Source organism: Lampetra planeri, chromosome 29 (assembly GCF_965212315.1).
Source record: "Lampetra planeri chromosome 29, kcLamPlan1.2.h2, whole genome shotgun sequence".
NCBI lineage: Eukaryota > Metazoa > Chordata > Hyperoartia > Petromyzontiformes > Petromyzontidae > Lampetra > Lampetra planeri.
In genome coordinates, this window is record NC_136135.1 from 3,923,635 (window position 1) to 3,951,588 (window position 27,954).

The 27,954-nt window shown below is 48.2% G+C and overlaps 1 protein-coding gene across 1 annotated transcript; it reads right to left on the reverse strand.

Moving 5' to 3' along the window:
• Positions 1-1,685: 1,685 nt before the first annotated feature.
• Positions 1,686-27,944, reverse strand: LOC144728594 (uncharacterized). Its single transcript, XM_078608127.1, has 9 exons — positions 25,038-27,944; positions 15,885-16,012; positions 14,662-14,806; positions 13,109-13,314; positions 12,005-12,147; positions 10,095-10,248; positions 7,885-7,990; positions 5,772-5,856; positions 1,686-4,402 (listed from the first exon to the last, which is right to left on the reverse strand). Exons 2-9 carry the CDS (start codon positions 15,976-15,978, stop codon positions 2,822-2,824), a joined length of 2,514 nt encoding a protein of 837 aa, XP_078464253.1. The 5' UTR covers positions 15,979-16,012; positions 25,038-27,944; the 3' UTR covers positions 1,686-2,821.
• Between the last annotated feature and the right edge of the window lie 10 nt (positions 27,945-27,954).

A 27,954-nucleotide genomic window follows, 5' to 3' on the forward strand; every position in this document is an offset into this window, starting at 1 on the left:
TTTAATTTTGAGTGCGATTTCATTATTGCCCAACGCTTGTCTCCCCGTGCGATGTGCGTCATCTGAGGCGCCTTTTCCCCGAGAAGTGGAAAAAGTTGTTAAAAGTTAAGTTCATCTTCTTGGTTCTTTCGATAAAGTCACGTAGAAGGGAAATAATAAAATAATAAAAATTAAACATAAAATACAAATTCTCACGACATTTCGTTAAGTTGAGATGTTATCTGCCAGCCTGGTATACAGGAGGTTGTGGGTTCTATCCCGACCCTGACGCCTGTTTCTGTGGAATTTGCATGTTCCCTTCCGTGGCCGCGTGGATTTTTGTCCCGGTCCTCCAGTTTTTCCCTCCACATTTAGAATTAACATGCGCTTCGATTATTTGGCCGCTGTAAATATCCACACGATGATGAGCCACTTCGTTGAGCTATTACTTGTGCTAGCCAGGTCGCCTCCGAATTTTAGAGCTATATAATTCTAGATTTGAAGCTTTCGTGACTGCAAGGATTCATTTTCTTGGGTTTTTTCAGTAAAGTCACGTAGGTAAAAAAAATAAAATTAATAAAAATAAAATAAAAATAAAATAAAAATCACGACGTTTCGGAGGCAACACAAGCTTCCGTCTTCAGGTGGAACCGTCACAGCACGACTGCTGTATCAAATATTTTTATTTTATTTTTATTCTACTTTTATTAATTTAAATGTTTTACCTACTTGACTTTACCGAAAAAACCCAAGAATAAGAGCTATATAGTTCAGTGGGCCTTACCTGGTAAATAAAAAAAAAAGTTAAATAGATCATTTTCCCTTGTCCCTCAGATGTGCTGCGTGCGGCTGGACCACGTGGTCCAAGTGTGAGTGGGTTTAGCGCCACCACGTGCGATGGCTGTGGACGGCGTTGTGCCCAACAACCGGCGACAAGATCTTGAATTTTATTGTTGTAAATATTGTGACTTTGGAGGAAATGTGTAAATAAAATGACAAAATATCAAGTCTTGTTGCATCTCTTATTGTTGTTTTATCTGTACAGCAAATAGAAACATGTTCGTGGATTGTACACCATTCACTCTTGTATAGCACTGCAAATCAGTTATTTATTCATAGAATAGTTTATTGCAAAATGTATATACAGGACTACATATACAACAATCAAGCACCGATTACTGGAATGTTAAAAAGTAAAAAATATATTTGGACACAGACATGCAGTGCCGGATGCAATGATGTGTTTATAGACACAGAGAGCTGCTAAACAGTTATACTGGTAGGAACCTCCTGGTTACACCAGCCCACAAGGGATTATTGTGTCCGTCCGTCGTGCATCCAAAAATGGGAGGGGTGGGCTGGGTGGAGAGGGGAGGGTGGGGAGGGGCTGGGTGGGGAGGGTGGGGAGAGTGGGGCTGGGTGGGGGGTGGGAGGGGTGGGGGTGGGGCTGGGTGGGGAGGGGCTGGTCACCCCGTGGTGCCCTTACAAAACTCAACGTTCAACCTAGTTACGCCGGCTTGTGCCCGCCCTCACAGTCGGGCATATTTGCGGAATACACCACGCCGCCGTTGACCCTGCAGGCCATTGACCGAGCAACCCGACGTTCCTACCAGCTCCCTCCGCAGGAATGTGTTTTCAGTCTAAAACGCAAACCTTATCAATGGTGTGATGTGGTGTTAACAGAAGACACTCATACAGAACAACAATGTTATTCTCAATAAAATATATTAATGTCATTTTTGCAGTTTGGTACAGAACATGAGATGCAATGCGATGCGTAATATTTAGTTACAATATTCCCACGAGCAAATGTGTCCACATTCGTGCTGCCTGAGCATGCTTATTTAAAGTTTGCATTACCTTCTGCAGTGCACTGCACTAGGAACCGAACAAACAACTTTAGTTGGTTTTCCGGCCACAGCTAACACCTGCAGCAGCAGCAAGTCAATATCTAAACCATTCCTGGGCAGGCCCCTGGTCACCAAATACTCGCACTGACGACCGTTGTGATTTACCACACAACCCCGTGACAGAATTGGCCAGGATTAGCCTTTATCCAGCACTGGATAAAGGGCTATGCAAATTAAATAATTTTAGGCAATGGGACATAGCCATGAACAGGAGCAATATACGCCACAGTTCATGTAAACTAAACTTTTTTCATTTTACCAGGTAAGACCCACTTAGCTCTTTTTCAGAAGTGACCTGGCCACAAATGATATTTCAACGAAGTGGCTTAAATTTCTGGGGGCCAAATATTGTCAACGCGTGATGCTGATTCTAAATACGGAGGGAAAAAACCCGGAGGATCCGGAGAAAAATCCACACGACCACGGGAAGAGAGAGAGACATGCAATCTCCAAATATACTGGTGTCAGGGTCGGGATCGAATCCACGACCTCTTGTATACCAGGCGAGGTAGCTAACATCTCGCCATGTAGCCAGGTGAGAACTCGAGCCATCAGCAGGGTCTTATTTGCACGAGTGACCTGGGCCAGTTGAATCGGCGACTGGCACCGCCCAGGGCTCGCGGGCAAGGTCTCGGTGGCCGCTCGCCCATCGTCTGTCGCAGAAGCTTCAACAGTGAGCAGTCTGGCTGGGCTATTCCGTCTCGGGTATTCATTGTAGACACTCCTCTTCGCTGTAAATATTCGACGTAGAAAAAAAAAAGACGCCGAAACAAAAGACATCATTGTTTTTGGTCTCGTACATTTTCTTCATGTCGATGTTTTATATCGATGCCTTTATTTCGGCGTGCCATTATTCCCCGTTGCGATATTCCACAGGCAAGCTTCCTGAGCGCAGCGGCTAAAAGGGCCGGAAAAAAACATCATCGCGTCAGTCACGGCAGCGTGACGTAGCCACACGCGGAAACAGCTCCTGCGCGAGCCAGAGGGAGCGCGCTCGAACAAGCGACGACGCCGCACAGAGCCTGCTGGGGGTGCCCTGGTACCCAGTCGCCCGTCGCCTGTTCCGTACACCTCAACGGAAGGCAGTGAGCGCCGGGATACTCCACCACCAGCACGCTCGCGTAGCTCTGCATCGCCACCGCGTCGGCGTACAACTGGACGGCGATCGCCGAGGGCGGCTGCGGCTGCGGTGACGCCGCGGTCGCCGCACTCGCCGCGGGGCAGGCGAGCCGAGTCAACGAGGCGGCAAATGAGCCGCCCAGAGGGAGCAGCGCGGAGCCGGCGCCGAACTCCGCCGACGCGGCGAGGCCCTTGGGGTCATCGGCGGCGGCGGCGAGCGCCGGGCGACCTCCGGCGAACTGCTCGACGCCGCCGACCATGCGTCCGGGCGCGACCTGCTCCGTTTCGTTGCCTTCGGCGAGCCGTGGCGCCGTCTCCATGCGGATGTACTGCGGGGCGTCGCCCGCGCGCACCACGATTGCCGAGGCGCCGTCAAACGCTGCCGCCTCCGAAACGTACCCGTTGTGCATTTCAACGCCGTGATTGAAGGCGCACGATTCAACCCGTCCGCTGCTGGCCACCTGTTCAAGCGGTTCCAACCTTTGCCGCTCGTGATAATTTGACGTTGCGGTTCTTTTTTCAGCCGCAATGTGATCCCTGACGCTTTGGCAAAGCTCACCGCCTGAGTTTGTCATTTTGCATTCTGGGCCAGACAGGAAAGCTTCCCTGCAGTAATCAGCCAATGAAAGCCGCTCTTCAAATTCCACGCAGCCAGAGCGGCGATCAAGCTGTCCGTCGCTACTCAAGGGCATCAGGTTGTGAATCAAGGTCACGTATTTTAACCCGCCGTTTGCGCCGTTACCCTCCACGCCGGTTGCCATTTCAGACGACGCAGCCGCGCTTATCGAGACGACGAGGCCGGCAGCGCCCGCCTCGCCGAAGCCGATGATCGGCCGAACGTCTTCCCTCCAAAGCGCCGAGGGAGAGACGTAGTCGTCAGCGCCACTCGCGCCGCTCACGGAGTAGCCTCCTCCTCCTCCTCGTCGCGAGCCCCCTCCGTCCAGGAGCCTGTCGTAGGCTTGCGCTCGGCCTACGTTGCGCGGCAGAAGCCCCTGCGGCGGAGCGGTCCCCCGCGCGGCCAGGGCGGCGGCCCTAGACGGCGCCGCCCGCGTGCCGTCGAGGAACGGGAGCTTGTCGTCGGCGCGGCCATAGTACGGCGTCGCGTCGTCGTCGGTGTCGGTGTCGCCGCCGGCGTCGTTTGATTCGCGTGAGGCCGCTGGCAAGGGCCGGTGCCCTGGCGGCACGATGGTGAAGAGCGGCATTGTCTTTTTATGGCGCGCGATGCTGCTGTATCGGACTTGCATATGTTGGAGTTGACTGAGGTGGTGAGGCAGAGGTACCGGGAGGCCGAACAGCTTCTCCACACTGTTCACTTCCACCTCCGAGACCACTTCCACTTTACTTGGGGCCTGGTCTTCAACGATCCAGCCTTGAGGCTTCTTCTGTTGGAAGAGCTACGGGATGAAGAGAAAGTTGCAGGAATCACAATGGCGAACCGCTCTCACCGCCGCTCAAACGCCGTTAAATAAAAGCGATGGCCAAGCCCGGCTGAAGGTCGTGAGACGTCGCAACGACAGCGCCAACGTTCACGGCATCGACATGCAATCGGAGCAAAGTACAGGGTGGTCCAGATGTGTTGTGACCCCCGTTTAGTTCTCCAAAACTTCTTAATATTTTCACATACCAACAGATGTGAAAGCAGAAATCAATAAGCGAAGGGGGGAAACTAAATTTGGGGGGGGGGGGGGGTCAATTCATTGTGGGTCACAAGACATGCGGACCACACTGGACATTCGTGAAGAAGGAGGATTAGGGGCAGAGGGGTCAGGGCAGGGCAACGCTGCAGAGAGAGAGAGAGAGACGGAACGCCGTGGCACACGCAGCAACTGATGGCGAACGCCTGTGAAGGCGGAAGAGGGTTGGTGGGTCGCACCGATGCTGCGAAACTGCCTCCTTCCCGTGGGCATCGAGGCATCGTTCGGGTGCTCCGATTTCCCCCCCCACGCACGAACACTCATTAATCGGCCGAAAATATAAAAAAATATATGTAGAGAACCGTAGAGCTTGGGCAATTGTTGGTAGCGCCGGCTCACCGCCTGGTTGCTGCCTTTCCCGCTTGTCGATGATTCATCGTGCCTCCAAGTCGCTCTCCCTCCCTCTCTCTCTTCGAGAGTGAGGGAATACCGTGTCAATTTCGATTTAAAGCTTTCGTGACTGCAGGGATTCATGTTCTTGGTTCTTTCGGTAAAGTGGCGTAGAAGGGAAAATATTTTATTTTTTCCCTTCTACGTGACTTTACCGAAAAAACCAAGAATAGGAATACCGTGTGGCAACGCGTTACAAGTTGACATCATTATTATCGTAAACTATTTAAAAACGTATTTTATTTTACCAGGTAAGGCCCACTGAGCTATATGGCTCTTTTTCAGACGCGACTTGGCTATCACGAATGATAGCTCAACGAAGTGGCTTATCATCATCGCGTGGAAAGTTATAGCAGACAAATCCTCTGCACGCACGTCGATTCTAAATGTGGAGGGAAAAACCGGAGGACCCGGAGAAAACTGAACGCAACCAATGGGAGAACAAGCAAACTCCAAATATACAGGCGTCAGCATTGGGTACGGTACCACGACCTCCTGCATAGCAGGCAATGTAGTTAACAGCTCGCCACTGTGGCGCCTCTATTATAACAACGAGCCCTAGGGACAGCCAGTGCCGGCAGGCAGTGCCAAAGCGTCCCAGGGTATCCTCGAGAGAGAGAGAGAGGGGGGTGCCATTCGGCAAACGCGACAAATGACGGCACGAGTAAAGATGAGTTACCTGAAAACGGAGATCGTCGCCTTCCAAGATGTTCGTGATGAACGGTTCGAAGTTGGGGATATTCGGCCAAAACTCCTTCTTCAGCCTGTGGACGAACACAGATGGTTGAGATGGATGTGGAGGGAGAGACGGATCCCGATTCGTGTCGAGCAGTAAAACATCTGCGTTGGATAGTGTGTGCGGTATATACGCAGAACACACACACACACATGCGCCCGCATGCGTGCGCGTGTGTGTGTGGGGGGAGCGGTGGTGCTGCAGCAGATAGCACGATGCGCTACGAACCCGATGACCCGAGTTCGATTCACGCTCACAGCCACCACCAGTGATGATTATCTGAACCGGTCCTGTATAAATGTACGTTGAACTTCTTTCGCTCCGTAAGCAGGCAACCGTGCTAATGGGAGAGTGCCGACTCTGTGGCAGGCACTTTAGTATGTGGTGACCATCGCAAGGCCACGTGCCGAACGTGTGCAAGAACGGTGATGCCATCCTGAAATGCAAAGCATGCTGCGGGTTTCCGAATGAGTGTTTCCACTGAGTACACTTACTGCGTATAATAACTGTCATGTGCTTGCACTGGAATGATTTTGTTCGTAACATTGGTGAAACATAGCTAAGCAAGTGCTGCACGTGTAGTTTACGCAGTATAAACTTTACTCTGCAGTGCAAGGTGCAAATGCATACGTAGTCATTGTGTCACTGACGGATGAGGGCCATATGAGCCTTGGGAGGTTAATTGGACAATTTTTCACCGCGCTGCTCAATGTGGGGTTAACGACGGGGAGCGTAGCAAAAGGGCGGCTGATGGTTGATCAAGGGACTAATGAAGTCCAAACACATGGTATTAACTGGCTAACTGTTACCCATGTCACACCACGGGAAGGGGAGGTAGAGTCAGCAATATATTGTCAAGGAAAAAGAGAAAGGAACGAGAGAGAGAGAAGAAGAGGAGGAACGGGGGATGAGACGTAAAGGATGGGAAAGGAACAGAGACACGGGAGCAAAGGGAGGAGGAGGGAGAGGCTGCATCAGGGCATCGGTGCTTCTGTAGAGGTGTTACGGGAGGGCGAACAAACACACCAGGGGTGGTTATGCCGCACGCGGAAGGATGCTTACATCCACGTCCGCATCGGTTAGCCCTGGGGGGCTGAAACGGCGCTGTGATCCCCCATGGCCCCACCCCTCGGGGGGGGGGAGTTGCTATATAAGGCGGTGAGCCGGTGGGCTCGGGGTTCAGTGTTGAGCTTAAGCCAGTGAAGAAGGAAGACCGGCTAGATAGGCCCTGGGACTCCCCTGGATCGCCGTCCTTCTAAGGAGCGACCAGGGCAAGCCAGTGGCGTGGCCCCGAGAGCCCAGAGCCGATGCTCTTGTAAGAGCCGGTCTGGTGACTAAGGGTGCCGTGATCCCAGCTTGGCCAGAGCTGGGTCAGCTAGCCTCCCCTAGCTCTCGAGTGGAGGACCTGGGAGTAGGTTAGCCGGGATAGAGATTGTGGGATCTCCCAGTTAGACGGGTGAAGGGGCCGATACCCCTTCGAGTGTTGTATACCTTGGCCTGTATGGAGTGAAATGGTTAATAAATAAGTGTGCCTCCGACTACGTCGTCCAAGTCTCATTGAACCTACTACACTTCTGCTGCTGCTGTACGGAGCAGCGTCCATTTTGACAGTGGGCGGGGAGAGGGGTTCAGAGTGGGGGTGGCCACGTAGACGTCACGTGATATACGGGAGGCTTGAGCTGATTTAGCTATATGGGTGTGCTGTTCATAGCAAAGTTGATCAAGAGGGCATTTGCTGACTTTGTTGAAGAGTCATCATCAGCCACATTCAAATGGACATGAGCAAATGTTATGGGCTCATATTAAACAGTCTCAGTCAGACACAGCACCACTGCACTGTGGCGCACTTGCCAAGCCTACCTGTTTACGCAGTAGGCTAATTATAATTGAGGGCAATCGTACAGCTTCATGAAATAAAAATAAAACCTTTGGGGGAAAGAAATGCCTCGACACAATTTTCTATTTGAAAATCGGTACGAGGGTTTTTTTTGCAAAAAAATCGTAAGTCTTGGCATCTGCGCCAGTAGTTTTGATAAAATCCACCGCTTCTTCTTACCTCTTGCGATAAACGAGACACATCACCGACAATACTCCGCAGACGATGAGGCAGGCGAAGATGGGAATCACCAAAGCGATCAGCGAGCCTTCTTTAGGAACCGTGACTGAGCACACACCACAAACAAATCAAAAGACGAAAAGAGTGAACGTTGGTTATCGCCAGTGCTGGATTATCCTCGTCGCAAAAGTTGGTACATATGCTACGAGGTCCCGCACTTTCAAGTGCCCCACGCTAAATGCTTTCAAGCTATCAATTCCAGTTCAGTGATTCTGCGCTTGCTCTATTACTATAGTACTATACTGCCTTCAACTTTTATGAATGACTGAGTGTTTAAGGTTATAGCGATTTGTCGTATTACCTGGCTGTAGAGCAAATGAAAAAATACAATTACTTTACTATGCAAGTAAAAAAATGTGTGTTTTAATATTTATATATATATTTTTTCTTATTTAGGGCCCCTTTATAACATATGCTACAGGCCCCGCATTAGCTTCATCCGGCACTGGTTATCGCGCCATCAGTGTCGAGCGAGGCGCCGTGCTTCATAGGCGGGTGTCGTCTGCGGTTGTTTCACGGTCAGGGGGGGGGCGGGTGGGCGTGGGAGGGAGGCGATGTTGTGAAATGGCTTTTACCCGAATGGGTGTAAAGGTGTTATAAGGATAACAGTGAGCATACGAACAAAAATGCCATTCATAAATAATGCTTGGCACAAAGTGTGCAAAGGGGGACGGTGATGTCACCATTAAATGGTAATGCTAATCATAATATATATTACTGGTAGGAACCCACTGGTTCCACCAGCCCACAGGGGATTATTGTGTCCATCCGTATGTCGTGCAGGGAGGGGTTGGGTGGGGAGGGAGGGGCTGGGTGGGGAGGGGAGGGTGGGGAGGGGCTGGGTGGGGAGGGTGGGGAGGGGCTGGTTAGGGAGGGGGTGGAAGGCCTGGGTGGGGAGGGTGGGGAGAGGCTGGGTGGGGAGGGTGGGGAGGGACTGGGTGGGGTTGGAGGGGTGGGGCTGGGTGGGGAGGGGCTGGTCACCCCGTGGTGCCCTTATAAAACTCAATGTTTAACCTACTCACGCCGGCTTGTGCCCGCCCTCACAGTCGAGCATATTTGCGGAATACACCACGCCGCCATTGACCCTGGCCATTGACCGAGCAACCCAACGTTCCTACCAGCTCCCTCCGCAGGAAGAATGTGTTTATACAGGAGGAATCCGATTAACTATAAAGCTCTTTTTCACAGATGTCCAGTAGGGGCAAGGGGTCAGAACGTGATAATGATAATATGAAAAAAACATGCATCCACATTAGCCGCTTACTATGCAGATTATTCATAAAAATGTGTTCGTGACGATGTCTATAATAACTTGCCGAAATTCTCAATGACCCTTAAGGCAAGGTGGCACTGCAATTTACATACCAAAATATCACACTAAGCCATGTTTACTCCTCCACAGCTATGATAACACAGTAATCTTAACGATAATGACACATTTTCCAGTCCATTATCAATCCACTGCTGTATGAGGACCTCATCATGGTGGCACTGTGCCCCCTCTTCAACACGATGGTTAGTGCGGATTCATGACGCTTTGTTTTGAATAGAACGCATTCCGATACGCAGGGATATCTCAGGACACTTTGACATCGCATCGTCTCATCGTCACGCATTTGAAATGGAATATTTCAGTGAAGGCGGGGGAGTGTATATTCCACGTTAAATGTTGCCAACCATGCTAATTGGAGGTGTGGTTTGTATGCATGAATGTTGAATTTCTTTCTCACCGTACATAGCCAACCGCGCTAATCGGAGGCGTGTGGAGTGGGGGAAAGGACAACAAACTAAACACAAAAAAGCATTTCTAAAGAAATGGGTTTTTAATATAGATCATTAACAAGTATAACCCGTAAAAACTAAGTTTTTCACTATAAATCCTTTATATGCGGGGCGGCTAGAGTCCTCTCGTCCTCTGGCTTGAGATGGCTGCCACCTATGGGTCAGATGATTGCATTGCACTATTAAGCAATTGGTAATTAAATATAATATTTTTGTCCTAAAAAAGTGTAATTGTCACGCACAACGAGTCTGTGTGGAAAATGTCAGCTCGATTGGATCACGGGAAGTGGGTTAAAAAACGACCGAAAGATTTGCACGGTCGTAAGCAAGCAAGCGAACTTAATATAAAATATTTAAAAAGAGATCACCTTGATATGGGACCACTGCGCTCCATGGGCCCCAATGCCCAGTGTACAACGTTGTGTTCCTTATTCCTGCTCGGACTCGCAAGTTAAAGTCGCCGCCGCTCCCGAGATGATTCTTATTAAACATCAGGTAGTCCATGTCGGTCTCACGCATCGTCTGCATTAAACAGTCACGGACGCGGCAATAACGTTTGAATGAATAGACGGTAGGCATGACCCGCATTTCTACCGCGCCCGTAACGCAACACAACTCCCCGCACAATCCTGAGCCCCGCTCTCGACAACCCCGTGAAAGATCCCGGACGCAAAAACGGCCACAATTAATCTCGCCTAGGGGACCCCCCCCCCTCTCCTAGGAGGATGAGGACCATAGGGGCATGACTTCAAGTTCAAGTTCATTTATTAGGTATAGCCCTGTGAGCCATTCGGCTCTTGATTCGGGTGCAACCGCAACAAACAAAAAACAAAAGCATGAACAAAAAAACATCTTAAAGTGAATATGTGACGAAGTGCAAACAGAAAATCCAAGAAAAGACAGCGAAATATTGCAGGAAAAAAACACCGTGTACACCAACGCTAGGGGATCCCTGGGGGGGGGGGGTATGCCGTAGGGGTGGAACTCGCCGAATGGCAGCTTGTCCCTGCACAAGGGATATGCAGCGCCGACCCTGGCAAGTGGACATTATCCTGCCTGTACGAGGAGGGTGTGGGGGGGGGGCGGGGGGCGAAGTTCCTCGTCAGTTGTTCCCATCACATACGCGGGCGACTTGGAATCGATGTCGCAAACAATCCCAAAAAATCCGAAACAAACTGTCAGACTGCACGGATTTCAATTCGTCTCCGGGTTCGTCGTGCCGCGTGGCCCACGGCAACGGAAGACGGCGCGTGCCGAGACACCGCGGATGAAAACAAAATCGGGCCAAAGGGTTTAATATCACAAGGCGCAGCCCTGCAAGTGCTCGTTCGCAGCACTGCTGGGTGGAAGGGTTGTCCCACTGCAGGGAGCTCTAAGACAAACAAACTAAAAAATTCCGTTCTCTCGAGGGGTGTTTGGCCTACTCTTCTACGTTGGCCGGACATTATTACGCGAGGTGCGAGTGCCCACGCTTTACACCCAACCAGAAGCAACCCACCGATCGATTGTAGAGTAACCGACGGTAAATTTCGATTTAAAGCTTTCGTGACTGCAGGGATTCATCTTCTTGGTTCTTTTGGTAAAGTCACGTAGAAGGGAAGTAATAAAATAATAAAAATAAAACATAATAAAATAATTCTCACGACGTTTCGGCCACAACGCAAGCAGCCGTCCTCAGGTGAAGACCAGGTCTGTCAGAAAGACAGACCTGGTCTTCACCTGAGAAACGTCGTGAGAATAATTTTATTATGTTTTATTTTTATTATTTTATTATTTCCCTTCTACGTGACTTTACCGAAAGAACCAAGAAGATAACCGACGGTAATTAAGCAGGTGTTTATCGTGCCACAACCATTGAGAGTACTGGTAGTAAAATTTCACTGTTCATAGTTGTTCCATCTTATATACCGGGTATTAGTCTATTTTACCGAGTTAATTGCATCCTCAGCGTTTAGCAGTGCGGCTATTTTGCTTTGGACGCCATCATCGATCTTGGCAGTGATCGTGGTGCCTCTTTGCTCTCAGCGTCCCTGCAATACTCCCACTCCTCTCCCCATTCGCCCGCCGCCCCCCCCACCCTCCCCCTCTCTGACTTATTTAACTGCCCTAACCCTGGTTTATCTCCCACTTCAGTAAAAATGTCCTTGCTGTGATGATGAATGCTTGTGTTGCAATCGAAACGTCGTTGTTTTTTAATTTCTATTTTTTTTTCTATTTTTTTTATTTTTCGCCTACGTGACTTTACCGAAAGAACCAAAGAGTACTGGTGGTTGTTTACCTTCCACTTTCCGTCTGGAGCCTTTTGGTAGCTGACCTCATAATTATGAACGACGTGAAACCCATGTTTTTCATTCCATGACACTCTGTACATCATGTTGTCGGTCTCTTCCACTCGTAATCCAGTCGGTGAGCTCGGAATGACTGCAATGAAATTGAATATTCCCGCATTAAAATCTCGACATGCACACGCAGCCTGTCACACGTAACATCGTTCGCCAAACATTTGACAAACTTTATTAAGCTTTTCAAATAAGGCTGAAAACATGTTCGAACAATCTCTGTGCGTCCGGACATTACAGGTGGGGAGAGAGGGACTGTGACTCGTGTTAAGATGATCAAATATGCAAACAACTTTAGCAGTAGTACTAATCGCATATCTGCATTTCCCATAAATATGCTAAATTCCTCTTGATATGCAAATTATTTTGTCTAGGCTCTCTTCTCCCTCCAACCCAGCTTAAATAGATGCTCCAAACCTGGGGTGTTTCATTCAGACGCTGTCTTTCCGACAGACCTGTTCTTCACCTGAGGACGGCTGCTTGCGTTGTGGCCGAAACGTCGTGAGAATTATTTTATTATGTTTTATTTATTTTACTTTATTATTTCCATTCTACATGACTTTACCGAAAGAACCAAGAAGACGAATCCCTGCAGTCACGAAAGCTTTAAATCGAAATTTCACTTTTGCATAGAGTGGCATAGAGTTGTGTTGCTATTGGGGAATTAGCCCAGACAACACACGCCAAACGCATAAGAATTGTAAAGTTCAGGCAGATACGATGACTGATCATCCGGTCATCCTCGCAGCAGTAGCGGCTTTTAGGCTGCCATCGAAAAAAGCCGGTTACCGCATCGCGCGTTTTCGGGTGCGCTTGTGCGGCCGTCTGGAACGCTCTTCCCTCACGTATTAGGAAGCCACTGGAGCTCTGCACTTTTAAATCTCGATTTAAAACTTATTTCTTTAAAACTGTTTTTTCGCGATTAGTTCTTCTTCCCCCTGCGCACCTCCGATTAGCACAGTGGGCTACGTACGGCGCGAAAGAAGTTCAACATACGTACACAGATGCGTATATCAGCTATAAAATGAGTGCAGGGTACCCACTGTATCTGTACAGATTGAAGGGGTGGTCACTGACACCGTCCAGCTGCTTCTCGCTCACTCCATGGCTCCAAGGCGCCACGCTCACGAATTCTATTGAGCTAGAACTTCCGAAATAGTTGTTGATTTGGCAGTGGTCCCAGCAGCCCTTACTGCCACCGGCCACAGGCGACGCATCATCTTCGCACTTGCACGACAGGATCGCTTTCCTTAAAGGACGGAAGGGGTGAGCGGAATAAACGAGAACGTGCGAGCATGCTTCCTCATTAACGTCGTATTCACGTATGACTGTAAAACTGCGATATTCCAGTATGGAAATGACACTCCAATTCAATGTACAGTAGACTCTCGATTATCCGTTATGATGGCGGGGAGGAATGGCCACGGATAATTCAAAATCGCGGATAATAAAAAAAAGCTATTTTACGCGGAGCTCTATGCCAAAAACCACTAATATAGGTAGACATGATGTTCACGTTGAGAAATTTGGGTTAATGAACAAATACTGACGGTCGACCGATCGATGCGCGCACTCAGTGATGACACTTTCCTGAGCCCGCGCAGAAGACTCGATCCACTAAGTGGGTGACAGCAGAGCCACGCCAATCAACATCAATCAAACTCCGCCCACCGTTGTAGAGATATGCAACTACTGTACTGTAGAGGCAATCACGTGGATTTCGGATTTACCAGAGCACATTTGTTCTGTTTAAGCACGCGACTTGCAATCAACATTTCCAAGAATAACAATGTATAGCTGTTTTTAGATTATGAATTTGAGCTGAAATGAAAATCCACGAGTTATTAATTTATGTCAAAATGTCAGGTGTGCGGTTTTGTCCGCGAATCGGATAAACCGCATGCGGATAATCTGTAAATATATTTATATAAATATATATATATATAAATATATTTACAGTACGCATCTATTGGTTATGTATCGATCTCAGGCGTGCTTCTTTATCGAGATAACTCCTCCTAGTCTGTTCTACCGATTTCAATGGATGAGGAGTCAATTGAAAGCTTATGATGTGCAAGGTTTTGGGGATAAGGTCGAAGTCAGCATTTCAACGTAGTCAAAGAGAGGTCAGCAGATTTCCAATTTCACGTTGATTTCCACGTAACAGATTTGAACGCCAGTGGGAGCAAAATGCTGAAACGATCACCACAACTTCTTGGTTCTTTCGGAAAAGTCACGTAGAAGGGAAATAATAAAATAATAAAAATAAAACATAATAAAATTATTCTCACGACGTTTCGGCCACAACGCAAGCAGCCGTCCTCAGGTGTCATTCAGACGCTGTCTCCCCGACAGACCTGCTCTTCACCTGAGGACGGCTGCTTGCGTTGTGGCCGAAACGTCGTTGAGAATTGTTTTATTATGTTTTATTTTGATTATTTTATTACTTCCCTTCTACGTGACTTTACCGAAAGAACCAAGAAGATGAATCCCTGCAGTCACGAAAGCTTTAAATCGAAAGATCACCACAACTTCAAATGGTGCAATTCACGAATGCAGGGGGCACACATTATAATTAAATTCACTTCCTTTTTACCTTCGATGGTCTAAAAAGGAGACTCTGTAGGTGACGTTCAATGCTTTGGCGTCACGGCCCGGTGTCCATGTGCACCGGGCATCCCAGGTCAAGTTGACATTTTCAGACGAACACGACACGCGCGTTGCGTGCACGCCATCGTGGCCTGCAGGTCACACAACGACAACGGCGCACGAGACAGATTCCCCCCCGTTTATCTCGCTCCCCGCGTAGCCGTCAACGGGCTGGTTTGAGGCTCGTTCTGTTTATGAGCAGCACAACACCAGGGCGGTGGCGTGGCCGAAAAACCACGCCGCCAGCTGCACCTTCTCCCCAAGTGCTTATGTTTTATACACACCGCACCAGATACTACATCAACCAAGGGAAGGAAAGACCCAGCACCGATTTTGATATCATTCGTTCACCCGTGTTAGCCATGGCCGTGAATCTAACTCAGGTGTGTGGCTTCGTAGCGCTGTGCGCTAACCACTGCGCCACCGTTCCGCCAGAAGAGCACACGCGCACGCATGCCTCATGACTGGGAGATCGAAGTGCAAAATGTTACGTTAAAACTGTAGCAGGAATCGGAATATGCAGTTGAACATTTGCACGTAATATATTTCTTGGAGGAGGGAGGTGGGGGTGGTGGTGCTAAGCAGACTGCACCATGGAGCCAAGGTGACCTGAGTTGGATTCCTGGGCAGAGACAACATCAGTAGCGAATGATATGTGAACCGATCCTGGGCATCGCCCCTCAACCAAACAACCATCATTACCAACTGGGTGTGGGAAGAGGCCTGCAAACGACAGTAGATTGACACAGGCCTAGTAAAATATACATAAATTGTATTATGACAAAAGTGAGAAAATTGTAATCGCCACCTTTTGTTGACGTATTTATTGCTGTTGCGATTGAAAACGAATATTATTTGGGTCTTTCGGGAAAGTTCACAGCGTCTGAATGAACCTGTCTTTCCGACAGACCTGTTTTTCACCTGAGGACGGCTGCTTGCGTTGTGGCCGAAACGTCGTGAGAATTATTTTATGATGTTTTATTTTTATTATTTTATTATTTCCCTTCTACGTGACTTTACCGAAAGAACCAAGAAGATGAATCCCTGCAGTCACGAAAGCTTTAAATAGAACACAGACCGTGAGGTGGACATATAGAGTGGTGTCGTTCAGAGCCAAAGCGACCAATTTGAATGTCCTCCGAGTAAAGGTGGTCAAGCCGGTGGACCTACCCGTTGCCGACGTGGACAGGGCATGCAGGGTCACCTGGGACTCCAGACCCACGACGAGGAGGAAGAGGAGGAGGAGGTCACCTGCTCCCCTCATTACGGCCACCCAGCAAAGGCACTTTCTCAAGAAGCTGTGAATAAAGGAACGGCAAGCGGGGGGGAGGGGCGGATTACTGAGTCAACGTACATTATGCATGTGCATTATGCGAGCCCTTTGAACTTGATCATTGGTTTTTTTACCCTTCTATCTGGCAACAAAACTGACACATTTTTTACAAAGAGTCATGTTTACATAGACCACAATACCTGCAGTCATAATGCAAACAAAAAACATAACTCTGATGATGTGCACTGTCCTTGAAGTTGATTGGTCCACACCCAAGTCAGCTTTAAAGCTGAAGTTGATTGGTCCACGCCCGATCATATGTTTACTGGCAAATGAGGTTCCAATGGTGTAAACCCTTTGAGCTTGTCCTTCCTGTCTATTGTGTTGTTTAAAATAGCCCGACCAACGGTAATCCCTAATGAAGTATAGTGGCCTGTATAAGCATGCATTTAAACAATGTATTATTTGATGATTCGCCTCCACGCAGCACTAAATCGGTAGCTATCCGAACGGTTCAAATAATTGTGATTTCCTTAAATTTCGATAGATTATCTAATTAGTCTTGGCCAGTAGTAGCTAGTTTTGCACAGAACTTCAACATTATCAAATCAGTCACGTGAAGTTACGTCACATGTTGCTCTTACGCATATTAAAATATTCCCTGATGTGTGTGGCCTCTCATACCCATGCCAACGAAAGCTGAGAAGATTAGGAGTAGATTGCAAATGTATATACAGCTTGACTCATTTCCATGAGACCATTCATGTGCGTAATATATCAACCCACACTGCATGCTCATTTCTCTGATCACAATCTCTATTAAAAAGCATTTCATTGACAAATCTACGAATTGATTCGTCAAACGCTGCCCTTGCTCGTGTCAGCACCATTGCTGACACGTGTTTTGCCGAGGTTGTGAAACCGATTAAAGGCGAAAATGGTAAAAAAAAAAATAAGAGTATGATTTCCTGCAGTCACGAAAGCTTCAAATAAAAAATAAAAAAGAAATGTGTGATGACATCACGAAAAAGGGTAAAGTAGAAAAAAACACATTTAGTCAAGCAACTATGCAATGTCACGGACCACGATGGCAAATGTGTTCGGGAGCTGAATGCCAATGTTGAGGCCTGCTAGCCACGAGAGCGCTTGGGGAGAGATGTCTCGTGCAGTTATTCATTCGATTCCTCCGTTGAAGGGGCCCATGGCCACATCGGTCCACTATATGGTCCATTCGTTTGGGTTGCACGGCCACAATCGGACTACTGGGGCGGCCTGTGTCTTTGATTTTTTCATTCACGGAGAGATGCGCGGTAGCCTTCCCGTGGTCCGACAGTTAAGTGAGTTCGTCTTACACTGAACACAATACTGGTTTGTATCGTCATCTAGGCGAAATTGAACATCGTTAATTGGAATAACGCAGGAGGGGTTTATGGGCTTTTTAACGGCTGAAACGCCATCCTGTAGTACTCTGAAACATCCTATAGGTTAAATTTCGATATAAAGCTTTCGTGACTGCCGGTATTCATCTTCTTGGTTCTTTCGGTAAAGTGAGAATTATTTAATTATGTTTTATTTTTATTATTTTATTATTTCCCTTCTACGTGACTTTACCGAAAGAACCAAGAAGATGAATCCTATAGGTTCTGTAGTAATTAAAGCCGCAGCATCACTGTGCTTGTTATACTACTACTACAACTACACCAGTCGTGTGCCGAAATTAAAATGGCTTGTTTGTTACAGTTCGTCCGAACGCTGACGTAGCTTTACAATGAGTGGAACGAAGTGTGCCGGTTAAACAGTGAAGGGGCCGGCCATAAATGACGTCACGCGATTTTGGACGATTTTTGACCCCCCCCCCCCCTCGTGACACGGCGTCACAAAAAGTCAGACCCCCCCTCAAATATGACGTCACAAAGCTCTGCCCCCCCCCCCCCAAAATAAAAGATGCTCAAAGTCGCTTTAAACTATTGTCATTGTAGTGCGTATTTAATGTGGCGCTGCACTCTGATGTTGTAGGAGAAAACATTTATTAAAAAGTCTATTTAATTCAGTAGAACGTGTTGTCTACATTTATTTAAAGTCGCGCATTTTGACGTGACGTCACATTTCTCACTCCCCCACCCCCCTCGTCACACATCGTCACAAATGTCTGACTCCCCCTCCCCCCCCTAGGCGCGTGACGTCATTTATGGACGGCCCCGAAGGGAAGGAAATGAACATGCAAAGAGGAGCCCCTCTCAAAGATTTAAACAGCCCCGTGCCCTCCTCCCCCGTATCAAACATAATCTGGTCCTGGTCATGCCACGCATCAGATGCAGCTCATCGTCCAGGGCTCGACAACCTGCGGCTCCGGAGAGGCGCACGCGGTGGCTCCTTAAAGGACCGCTTCGTGACGCTACTTATCGAAGACCACGACCGTCTCGTTACCACGTTGCAGAGGTGGGACAAAGTCATTGTTATGCAAGTCCAAGTCGAGTCGCAAGTCATCAAATTCATGACTCGAGTCTGACTCGAGTCCAAGTCACATGACTCGAGTCCACATCTCAGAGGTGGGACAAAGTCATTGTTATGCAAGTCCAAGTCGAGTCGCAAGTCATCAAATTCATGACTCGAGTCTGACTCGAGTCCAAGTCACATGACTCGAGTCCACACCTCTGCCACGTTGCATTGCGGCTCTTGCAGTGCCGGATTTTCCTCGTAGCAAAAGTAGCTACATCACATGTAGTAGCTACTACTACTACATATGTAGTAGCTACTACATAGCTACTGGCCCCGCACTTTCAAGGGCCCCGCGCTAAATGCTTTCAAGATATCAATTCCGGTTCAGTGATTCTGCACTTGCTTTATTACTATAGTACTATACTGCCTTCAACTTTTAAGAACGTCAGACGTTGTTTTTTTTTACTTTTATTTTAAACTTAATTTAGTGTAAAGATACTAAGAGTATGAATCCTTGCAGTCACGAAAGCTTCAAATCTAGAATTAGTGTAAAGATAATTGATTAAATATGGCAGGGAACGGGGTCACTATGGAATGTCTTGGTGAAAACGAAATGTACAAACTGCATTGTTAAAGATTAATCAATGGAGGATTATACACTAAACAGACGCGGTTTATTCCATCACCTATTTTGTTTATTAATTCAGACTGTGTGTTGTTGTTGTTGTCTTGCTGTATATCTGTTGCTGCTGCTGCTGCTGTTTGTGGACAAGCAGAGTTGTGCGTGTGATGCGGTTCTCAAATGATTTTGGTCAAAGACTAAAAGAGATGACAAATGTATCTTCTTATTCTTTGAGAGGTTGTCAACCCATGCTCTCTACGGCTAGACTCCAGTATTTGCAGTCCGTACCTTTTACCTGCAAATGATGAAACGTACCTACAGAATGCATCCCCGTCAACCCCTTGTCAGTGCCCTACCTTATTATAGACCAATTCAGAGCTTATTGGTCACCCCGTGACCCTTATAAACCTCAACATTGGAGTCTATGAGAGACTTTAACATTGGAGTCTATGGGAGAATAAAAAATTGGAGTCTACGGGAGACTTTAAGATTGGAGTCTATGGGAGAATAAAAAATTGGAGTCTACGGGAGACTTTTAGATTGGAGTCTATGGGAGAATAAAAAATTGGAGTCTACGGGAGACTTTAAGATTGGAGTCTATGGGAGATTTTAACATTGGAATCTGAGAGACTTGAACATTGGAGTCTATGAGAGAATTTAACGTTGGAGTCTATGGGAGACTTTAACACACCTGTAAACCCCTTGTCAGTGCAATAACTTATACAGACCCAATTCAGGCCTTATTGATGACCCCGTGTCCCTTATGAATCTCAACGTTCGCGCTACGAAACACAAAACAAATTGACAAACAAACACAAAACTCTGTGTCCGTATTAAAACGGCTGTACGCCGTGTGGACCTGCAAACTCAATTTCCCTGCACAAGAACACGGCTCCACCCGCATTTGGTGCTGTTGACAGCTAAGAAACGTGCAGTCGGGGACACCTACGGGGTTATCTGCCCGTAGTCCGAGTGTGGCCGTGCAACCCAAACTAATGGACCATATCGTGGACCGATGTGGCCATGGGCCCCTTCAACGGAGGAATAGTTCAAGTTCATGTATTAGGTATAGCCCTGTGAGCCATTCGGCTCTTGAATCGGGTGCAACCGCAACAAACAAAAAACAAAAACATGAACAAAAAACATCTTAAAGTGAATATGTGACTGAGTGAAAACAGAAAATCCAAGAAAAGACAGTAAAATGTTGCAGAAAAAGCACCGTACACAAAAATGTGCAAAAATCCCAGTGGGATGCAAGTCAAACAACAACAACCACAAGACAACTTAGATTAAGGCCATCAGTCTAACTCTGTACTACAACAAACAAACATGGCCAAACCAAAAAAACGTATCGAAAATCACCAAAATAAAGCCATAAAAGCAATGAAACAGTGATCATAGGAACTGTGACCGAATTTTCACAATAAACGACGTAAACAACACGTACCACCAAACTCTGCAGCCATCGCTGGCTGCATGAGTCACTCCACAACAGCAGGAGCATCAGTCGGAGTATCAAAATTTTCCAATGCACCTTTAAGATCAGCGCACTAAATCAAAACACAGATCATACTTTGCAGCGATCATCCGGAGCGAAACATTTTATTTTAGGCCACTAAATTGCAGTGGCAGCTAGGGGGGTGTACAACTCCTCTAGAGCAGTTTTGAGTGAAGATCTCATAAGTAGTGACTCAAGTTGCAGAATAACTATACACGAGACATCTCTCCCCAAGCGCTCTTGTGGCTAGCAGCCCTCAACATTGGCATTCAGCTCCCGAACACATTTGCCATCATTCGTACGAATAGAATGCGATGATAAAGCCCCTGACATTGCATAGTTTGCTCGACTAAATGTGGTTCTTCCCACGACCTTGTTTAACCTGTACCCGTATACAACAGGGCCGGGCTCAGGGAGGGGTCCTAAGATGAACTTGTTGTTTCAGAAAATCGCTCTCAACACATATACAGCAACCGAAACTATCTTTGGCCAGCAAGGGATTTTTTTTCTCACTCCGGCGTGAAGGAATTAACAATCGCGTTGAGTTGAAATGACGAAATAAGACGTTCTATAGACGATTATTTAGAGAAAAAAAAGTTAATATATCGACATGGAGGATGAGCTTTAAAAAAAAGAATTTACCCGGTAATCGGAAAAACGTTGAGTGTGAATGAGTAAGTGTGTGGTGCGTGAGTCATTGACTGTAGCTCTGTGCGAGTTTTAGAAGCTTAGCAACTCAACTGTGACACGTTGCAAACATGTTTTGCTTGTCCCTGCTGTGCGCTACGAACCCGGACACTCGAGTTCGATTCCCGCTCACGGACACCAAACACCTGGTCCTGGGCTTCCCCTAGGTCGACTCGGCCTCAAAACGAGCACCCGGTGCCGTGTTTAAACGTCGCCACCGGGGAGACAGATTGCTTCTGGCTTTCATAACTGCCCACAACAGTTTGTTAAGGCTATAGGGGGGATATTTGTATGAGCCCAATACTACATGAGTAATACTACGGCGTACGTGTTTGTATGACTTGTGGTGTTGGGTGGCCTGGGGGGGGGGGCTGTGGCTTGAATAGGGCTTTACTGGAACACGCAATGAAAGGCTGGGAAATTCCCCTTAATGACAGCAGCACAGCAGGAACTCACTGGTTTCTCGGAAACATCTCGCGTGTCTCTCTCTCTTCCCCAGTGCGATGCCTGTCTGCTGCCTCTAACGCGGCCAGCACCACACGAGGCAGAGGTCGCAACCGGGTACCCGATACCCGTACCCTACCCGATACTCGGCTACCCGAATACGGGTACCCGTTTGCGACTCTGGTGCGGCCGGGTACGGGTAGGCCGTGAGTCACTGGTGAGTCACCGTTTGTCACTCATTTCCCAACGTCTTGTCTCTTCTCACAATTCAAGATCCTAGAATCAACCCACCCGCGCCTGCCACATGGCTTCATCCCAGAGGTCGCAATCGGGTACTCGTACCCGTACCCTACCCGATACCCGGCCGGGTACGGGTAGCCGGGTATCGGGTAGGGTACGGGTACCCGTTTTCGACCCTGGTGCGGCCGGGTACGGGTACGGGTAAGGAATCAAACCCCGTTTTCGACATCTGGCATGAGGTGGCCGGACGTGGTGCTGGCCACCCCCTCCCACGTGCGCAAAGAGCACTTGCCCCAACAGCCTGGTACAGGATACACGGGGGATCTTTGTCTTTGTACGAGCACTCGAAGTATGAGTGGAACACGTGTGCGCGTGTGTCTGTGTGTATGAGTATTAGAGTGTATCTGTGTAAGGGTTGTTAGAGCGTGTGTCTGTGTATGAGTATTAGAGTGTACTAACTGTGTAAGAGTTGTTAGAGCGTGTGTCTGTGTGTATGAGTATTAGAGTGTACTAACTGTGTAAGAGTTGTTAGAGCGTGTGTCTGTGTGTATGAGTATTAGAGTTTACTGTGTAAGAGTTGTGAGAGCGTGTGTCTGTGTGTATGAGTATTAGAGTGTACTACCTGTGTAAGACTTGTTAGAGCGTGTGTCTTGAGTGTATGAGTATTAGAGTGTACTAACTGTGTAAGAGTTGTTAGAGCGTGTGTCTGTGTGTATGAGTATTAGAGTGTACTAACTGTGTAAGAGTTGTTAGAGCGTGTGTCTGTGTGTATGAGTATTAGAGTGTACTAACCGTGTAAGAGTTGTTAGAGCGTGTGTCTGTGTGTATGAGTATTAGAGTTTACTGTGTAAGAGTTGTGAGAGCGTGTGTCTGTGTGTATGAGTATTAGAGTGTACTACCTGTGTAAGACTTGTTAGAGCGTGTGTCTGTGTGTATGAGTATTAGAGTGTACTAACTGTGTAAGAGTTGTTAGAGCGTGTGTCTGTGTGTATGAGTATTAGAGTGTACTAACTGTGTAAGAGTTGTTAGAGCGTGTGTCTGTGTGTATGAGTATTAGAGTGTACTAACCGTGTAAGAGTTGTTAGAGCGTGTGTCTGTGTGTATGAGTATTAGAGTTTACTGTGTAAGAGTTGTGAGAGCGTGTGTCTGTGTGTATGAGTATTAGAGTGTACTACCTGTGTAAGACTTGTTAGAGCGTGTGTCTTGAGTGTATGAGTATTAGAGTGTACTAACTGTGTAAGAGTTGTTAGAGCGTGTGTCTGTGTGTATGAGTATTAGAGTGTACTAACCGTGTAAGAGTTGTGAGAGCGTGTGTCTGTGTGTATGAGTATTAGAGTGTACTACCTGTGTAAGACTTGTTAGAGCGTGTGTCTTGAGTGTATGAGTATTAGAGTGTACTAACTGTGTAAGAGTTGTTAGTGCGTGTGTCTGTGTGTATGAGTATTAGAGTGTACTAACTGTGTAAGAGTTGTTAGAGCGTGTGTCTGTGTGTATGAGTATTAGAGTGTACTAACTGTGTAAGAGTTGTTAGAGCGTGTGTCTGTGTGTATGAGTATTAGAGTGTACTAACTGTGTAAGAGTTGTTAGAGCGTGTGTCTTGAGTGTACGGCGTAATTGCCGCTGTGGTTCCTGTTGTTCTCGTGGCTTGAACGTGAATCGCCTCCGTGACAATCCCTCCGAGGGAGAGCTGTGGAGTTACTGATGGTCATCGGTTCGATTTCCACAGCCACCGAAATGGTGGGATCCACACAACAAAACCAACACCTCGGCTGTCTCCTCCGTTCAAAATAGAAACTCGAGGTGCCGGTTCTGTTCGTCAGGAGTCACGGCTAACGTCAGCGGCGAAGTGATGTACCGGTATCAGAACACTTATTGACATTGGAGGAATCCGATGAGCTATGAAGCTCTTTTCTCACAAACAGTTACAAACAAACAATGTAAAAAAACACGATAGGAGTGCGAAGTGAGCCGGTGCCCGATCCATCTCTTCACCATCCCTCTGTGTGACCAACGTGGTGAAGTATGGCTCAAACAAACCCCACCCATCAAAGGCATGTAGTGTACAGGGTGGTACAGATGTCGTGTGACCCCCCCTTCCCCCCACATTTAATTCTCAAAAACGGTATTCATTTATTTAAAGCAGAAATTAATATGTAAAAAGAAAAAAGTTAGGGATCAATAATGATTAATTGGGGGGGGGGGGGGGTCATAAGACATGTGGACCACTCTGTACAGTCAGTAACAGGCATTTATCCCAACAGGTACAGCAAAATCGAAACTCGAAGCAAGCGTCGATACGACACTGCCTAGAATAAATGTTAGCCGACGTTTTGGGTAATGGGCCTTCACAGCGCAAAGAGCGGTCAGCGGTAGATTGAATTAAAGAGCCGTGAATCACAATTGCGTGATTGTAAGAGCGTAATCATTCTAAAAGGGATTTTTTTTTGCTGATGGAAAAAAACTTTTACAACGTAAATGTAAATAAAGTACAACTACAGCAAAAACTCCCATCGCCAACTGGTGTGGTTTTCACTTTATAGTTCCACTTAGCTTGCGTTACTCGTAACCACCGCTTCTCAATACTGTACAACAATATATAGATGTGGATCGTAGTCTACAGATATTGTATAGTGTTTGCAATCACACGTCTCTGTGAGATCATTTAACTCTACACACCTATATGAGCTAAAACGACTCCGCATAGCTATATGAGATAATTTCGCTCGACGCGCAGCTCGTAATATACTTTCAATCAACAACACATCCGTGTGAGACAATTTAACTCAACACATCTGTGCAGAATAACTTAACTCATCCGCGTGGAATAATGTCAATCGACACGATCCGTCTTCAACATATATGATGGCGCACAATTCACAAAAACGAAACGCACCCAAATCAAATTCGCACAACCGCCGTGCCTCTTGGCCGCTCTCGTCCCTGAAATTCCACCCGAAACGGTTACCGGTTTCCCGACTCGTGTGAACCGGTTGTTGTAACGGACTGCGGGGCAACACGGGCGCGTGTTTTGAGTGCGACTTCGTGTCCGTTTTTGTTTTTGTGTTGTTCGTGCCGACGATGACCACGTGCGTGCGTGTCGTGCCCTTTAATTCCACTCACCCTCTCGAGCTCCGGCAGATGCTCGTGGAACCACGAGCGGCGGACGGAGGGCGCGCATGGGTCCGGGTTGTCGTTGTCGGGCTTGGTGGTGGAGTTCGTGCGGGAACCGACGGAGAAACGAGCAGCAACGACACAAAAACGACCAAACAATCGGCGTTGGGGGTTTTCTCTCTCTCTCTTTACTTTTGGAGTCGCGCTGAGCCGAGCGGGTTACGGGGACGACCTTCTGCGAAGTGACGCGGACGGAAATCCCCGCCCTGTTTGCGCGCCTCCGGCCAGACGCGCATTGGGCCACGGTGAGAGATGTTTAAGGTTGTGTGGGTGAGTGGAGGGTGAGTGGGTGGGTGAGTGAGTGTGCGTGAGTGTGGGTGAGTGAGTGTGGGTGGGTGAGTGTGGGTGAGTGAGTGTGCGTGGGTGAGTGAGTGTGGGTGATTGTGGGTGAGTGAGTGTGCGTGGGTGGGTGAGTGAGTGTGGGTGAGTTTTTGGTGAGTGTGGGTGGGTGAGTGTGGGTGGGTGAGTGTGCGTGGGTGAGTGAGTGTGGGTGAGTGTGGATGGGTGAGTGTGCGTGGGTGAGTGTGGGTGGGTGAGTGGAGGGTGAGGGGGTGGGTGGGTGAGTGAGTGTGCGTGAGTGAGTGTGGGTGAGTGAGTGTGGGTGAGTGAGTGAGTGTGGGTGGGTGGGTGGGTGAGTGTGGGTGAGTGAGTGTGCGTGGGTGAGTGTGGGTGAGTGAGTGTGCGTGGGTGAGTGTGCGTGAGTAAGTGTGCGTGAGTGAGTGTGGGTGCGTGGGTGAGTGTGCGTGGGTGAGTGTGGGTGAATGTGCGTGGGTGAGTGAGTGCGGGTGAGTGTGGGTGAGTGAATGTAGGTGAGTGTGCGTGGGTGAGTGTGCGTGAGTAAGTGTGCGTGAGTGAGTGTGGGTGCGTGGGTGAGTGTGCGTGGGTGAGTGAGTGCGGGTGAGTGTGGGTGAGTGAATGTAGGTGAGTGTGCGTGGGTGAGTGTGCGTGAGTAAGTGTGCGTCGGTCAGTCGACCCGTGGCACCTGCTGGGTCTGCCCCGTGACCTCCTGCCAGCGGGCGTTCGACACTTCACGTGGCCTCAAGGTGCACATGGCCTGGCACAAGCGTCGTGGTGACGTCACCGCCACTTAGTGGCGAATGGCGGTTGTTGTTGTTGTTGTTGTGAGTGAGTGTGGGTGCGTGAGTGAGTGTGCGTGGGTGAGTGTGGGTGAGTGCGTGGGTGAGTGAGTGCGGGTGAGTGTGGGTGAGTGAATGTAGGTGAGTGTGCGTGGGTGAGTGTGCGTGGGTGAGAGAGTTTGCGTGAGTGGGGAGCGGTGGTGTAGCGGTTAGCGCGCTGCGCTACGAACCCGGCGACCAGAGTTCGATTCAAGCTCACGCCAAACATCAGTGACGATTATCTGAACCGGTCCTGGGCCTCCCCTAGGTAGACTCAGCCTCAAATGAGTACCTGGTGTGATGTTTAAACATCGCTGCTAGGGAGACAAAGGCGGCCGGGCGTGGTGTTGACCACCCACCCCCTCGTGTGCCGTGCCGGCCTTTATAGGTGCTCGCTAACAGCACTTGCCCCTACAGTCTGTTAAGGCTTTACGGGGTATCTTTGTCTTTGATCTTTGTGGGTGAGTGAGTGTGGGTGAGTGAGTGTGAGTGAGTGTGCGTGGGTGAGTGTGTGTGCATGGGTGAGTGGGTGTGTGTGCATTACGCCTGTCTCTACTGTACGGCGTATCCCAGAGGTAGTGAGCGTGTCTGGTGAGTGTCTCGTCAGTTGTGATTGCTTAGTGAGTCAATCGTGTTAGGTAAGCAACCAAAGTAACAAGAAGAGCCATTCATTCAAATTCGGTAACCCCCTCCCCCCCTCTATTTCAAGAGTGGGAATACACTGTGTGTGGTGAATACGGGGCTTGGGTCCTTCATAAATAAATAACGTCACCAAGCAGTCTTTCATGAGCCGACTCCTGCCCATGGTAAATTGGACTTTGATGGTGAACTGGACTCCCATGGTAAACTATACTGCCATCGTGAACTGGACTTCCATGGTGAATTGAACTTCAATGGTAAATTGGACTCCCGTGGTGAACTGAACTGCAATGGTAAACTGGACTTTGATGGTGAACTGGACTCCCATGGTGAACAATATTCCCATCGTGAACTGGATTTGTATGGTTAATTGCAGAGGTGTGGACTCGAGTCATGTGACTTGGACTCGAGTCAGACTCGAGTCATGAATTTGATGACTTGCGACTCGACTTGGACTTGCATAACAATGACTTTGTCCCACCTATGAGATGTGGACTCGAGTCATGTGACTTGGACTCGAGTCAGACTCGAGTCATGAATTTGATGACTTGCGACTCGACTTGGACTTGCATAACAATGACTTTGTCCCACCTCTGGTTAATTGGACTCCCATGGTAAACTGGACTTTGATGGTGAACTGGACTCCCATGGTGAACAATATTCCCATCGTGAACTGCACTTCCATGGTGAATTTGACTCCCATGGTGAACTGGATTTCCATGGTTAATTGGACTCCCATGGTAAACTGTACTCCCATGGTATCCAATATTAAGAAGCGACTCTTGCGGGTTTTTTTTTAAAGAAACGGATATCCAGTAGAACAGGGTCCCGTCGAGGATTGAAAATGCATCGTTCATCCCACGCAAAATCTGGACTGTAAGTTGTTGTTTTCGTGGCATCAATGGCCGTTGTGGTCTTGCAAATGGATCATCACGAAGTCCGGGGCAAGTCTGTTGAAGCATCTACCTCAAACGCTAACCGAAACTATTTCACGGAGCTTCCTTTAAACGTACGCGAACAATCGTGGTGCTGCGGCAGTAAGTAGTTTCCATGCATGTTCAACATTGTACAGTACTAGTAGGGGCCGTCCATAAATGACGTCACGCGATTTT

Coding starts and splice junctions, on each gene's coding strand:
- LOC144728594 (XM_078608127.1), bottom strand. CDS start 15,978: ATGAGGGGAGCAGGTGACCTCCTCCTCCTCTTCCTCCTCGTCGTGGGT. Junction 14,807..15,884: donor CCTGTCCACGTCGGCAACGG/GTAGGTCCACCG, acceptor TGTGACCTGCAG/GCCACGATGGCGTGCACGCA. Junction 12,148..13,108: donor CTTCAATCTGTACAGATACA/GTGGGTACCCTG, acceptor ATTTCATTGCAG/TCATTCCGAGCTCACCGACT.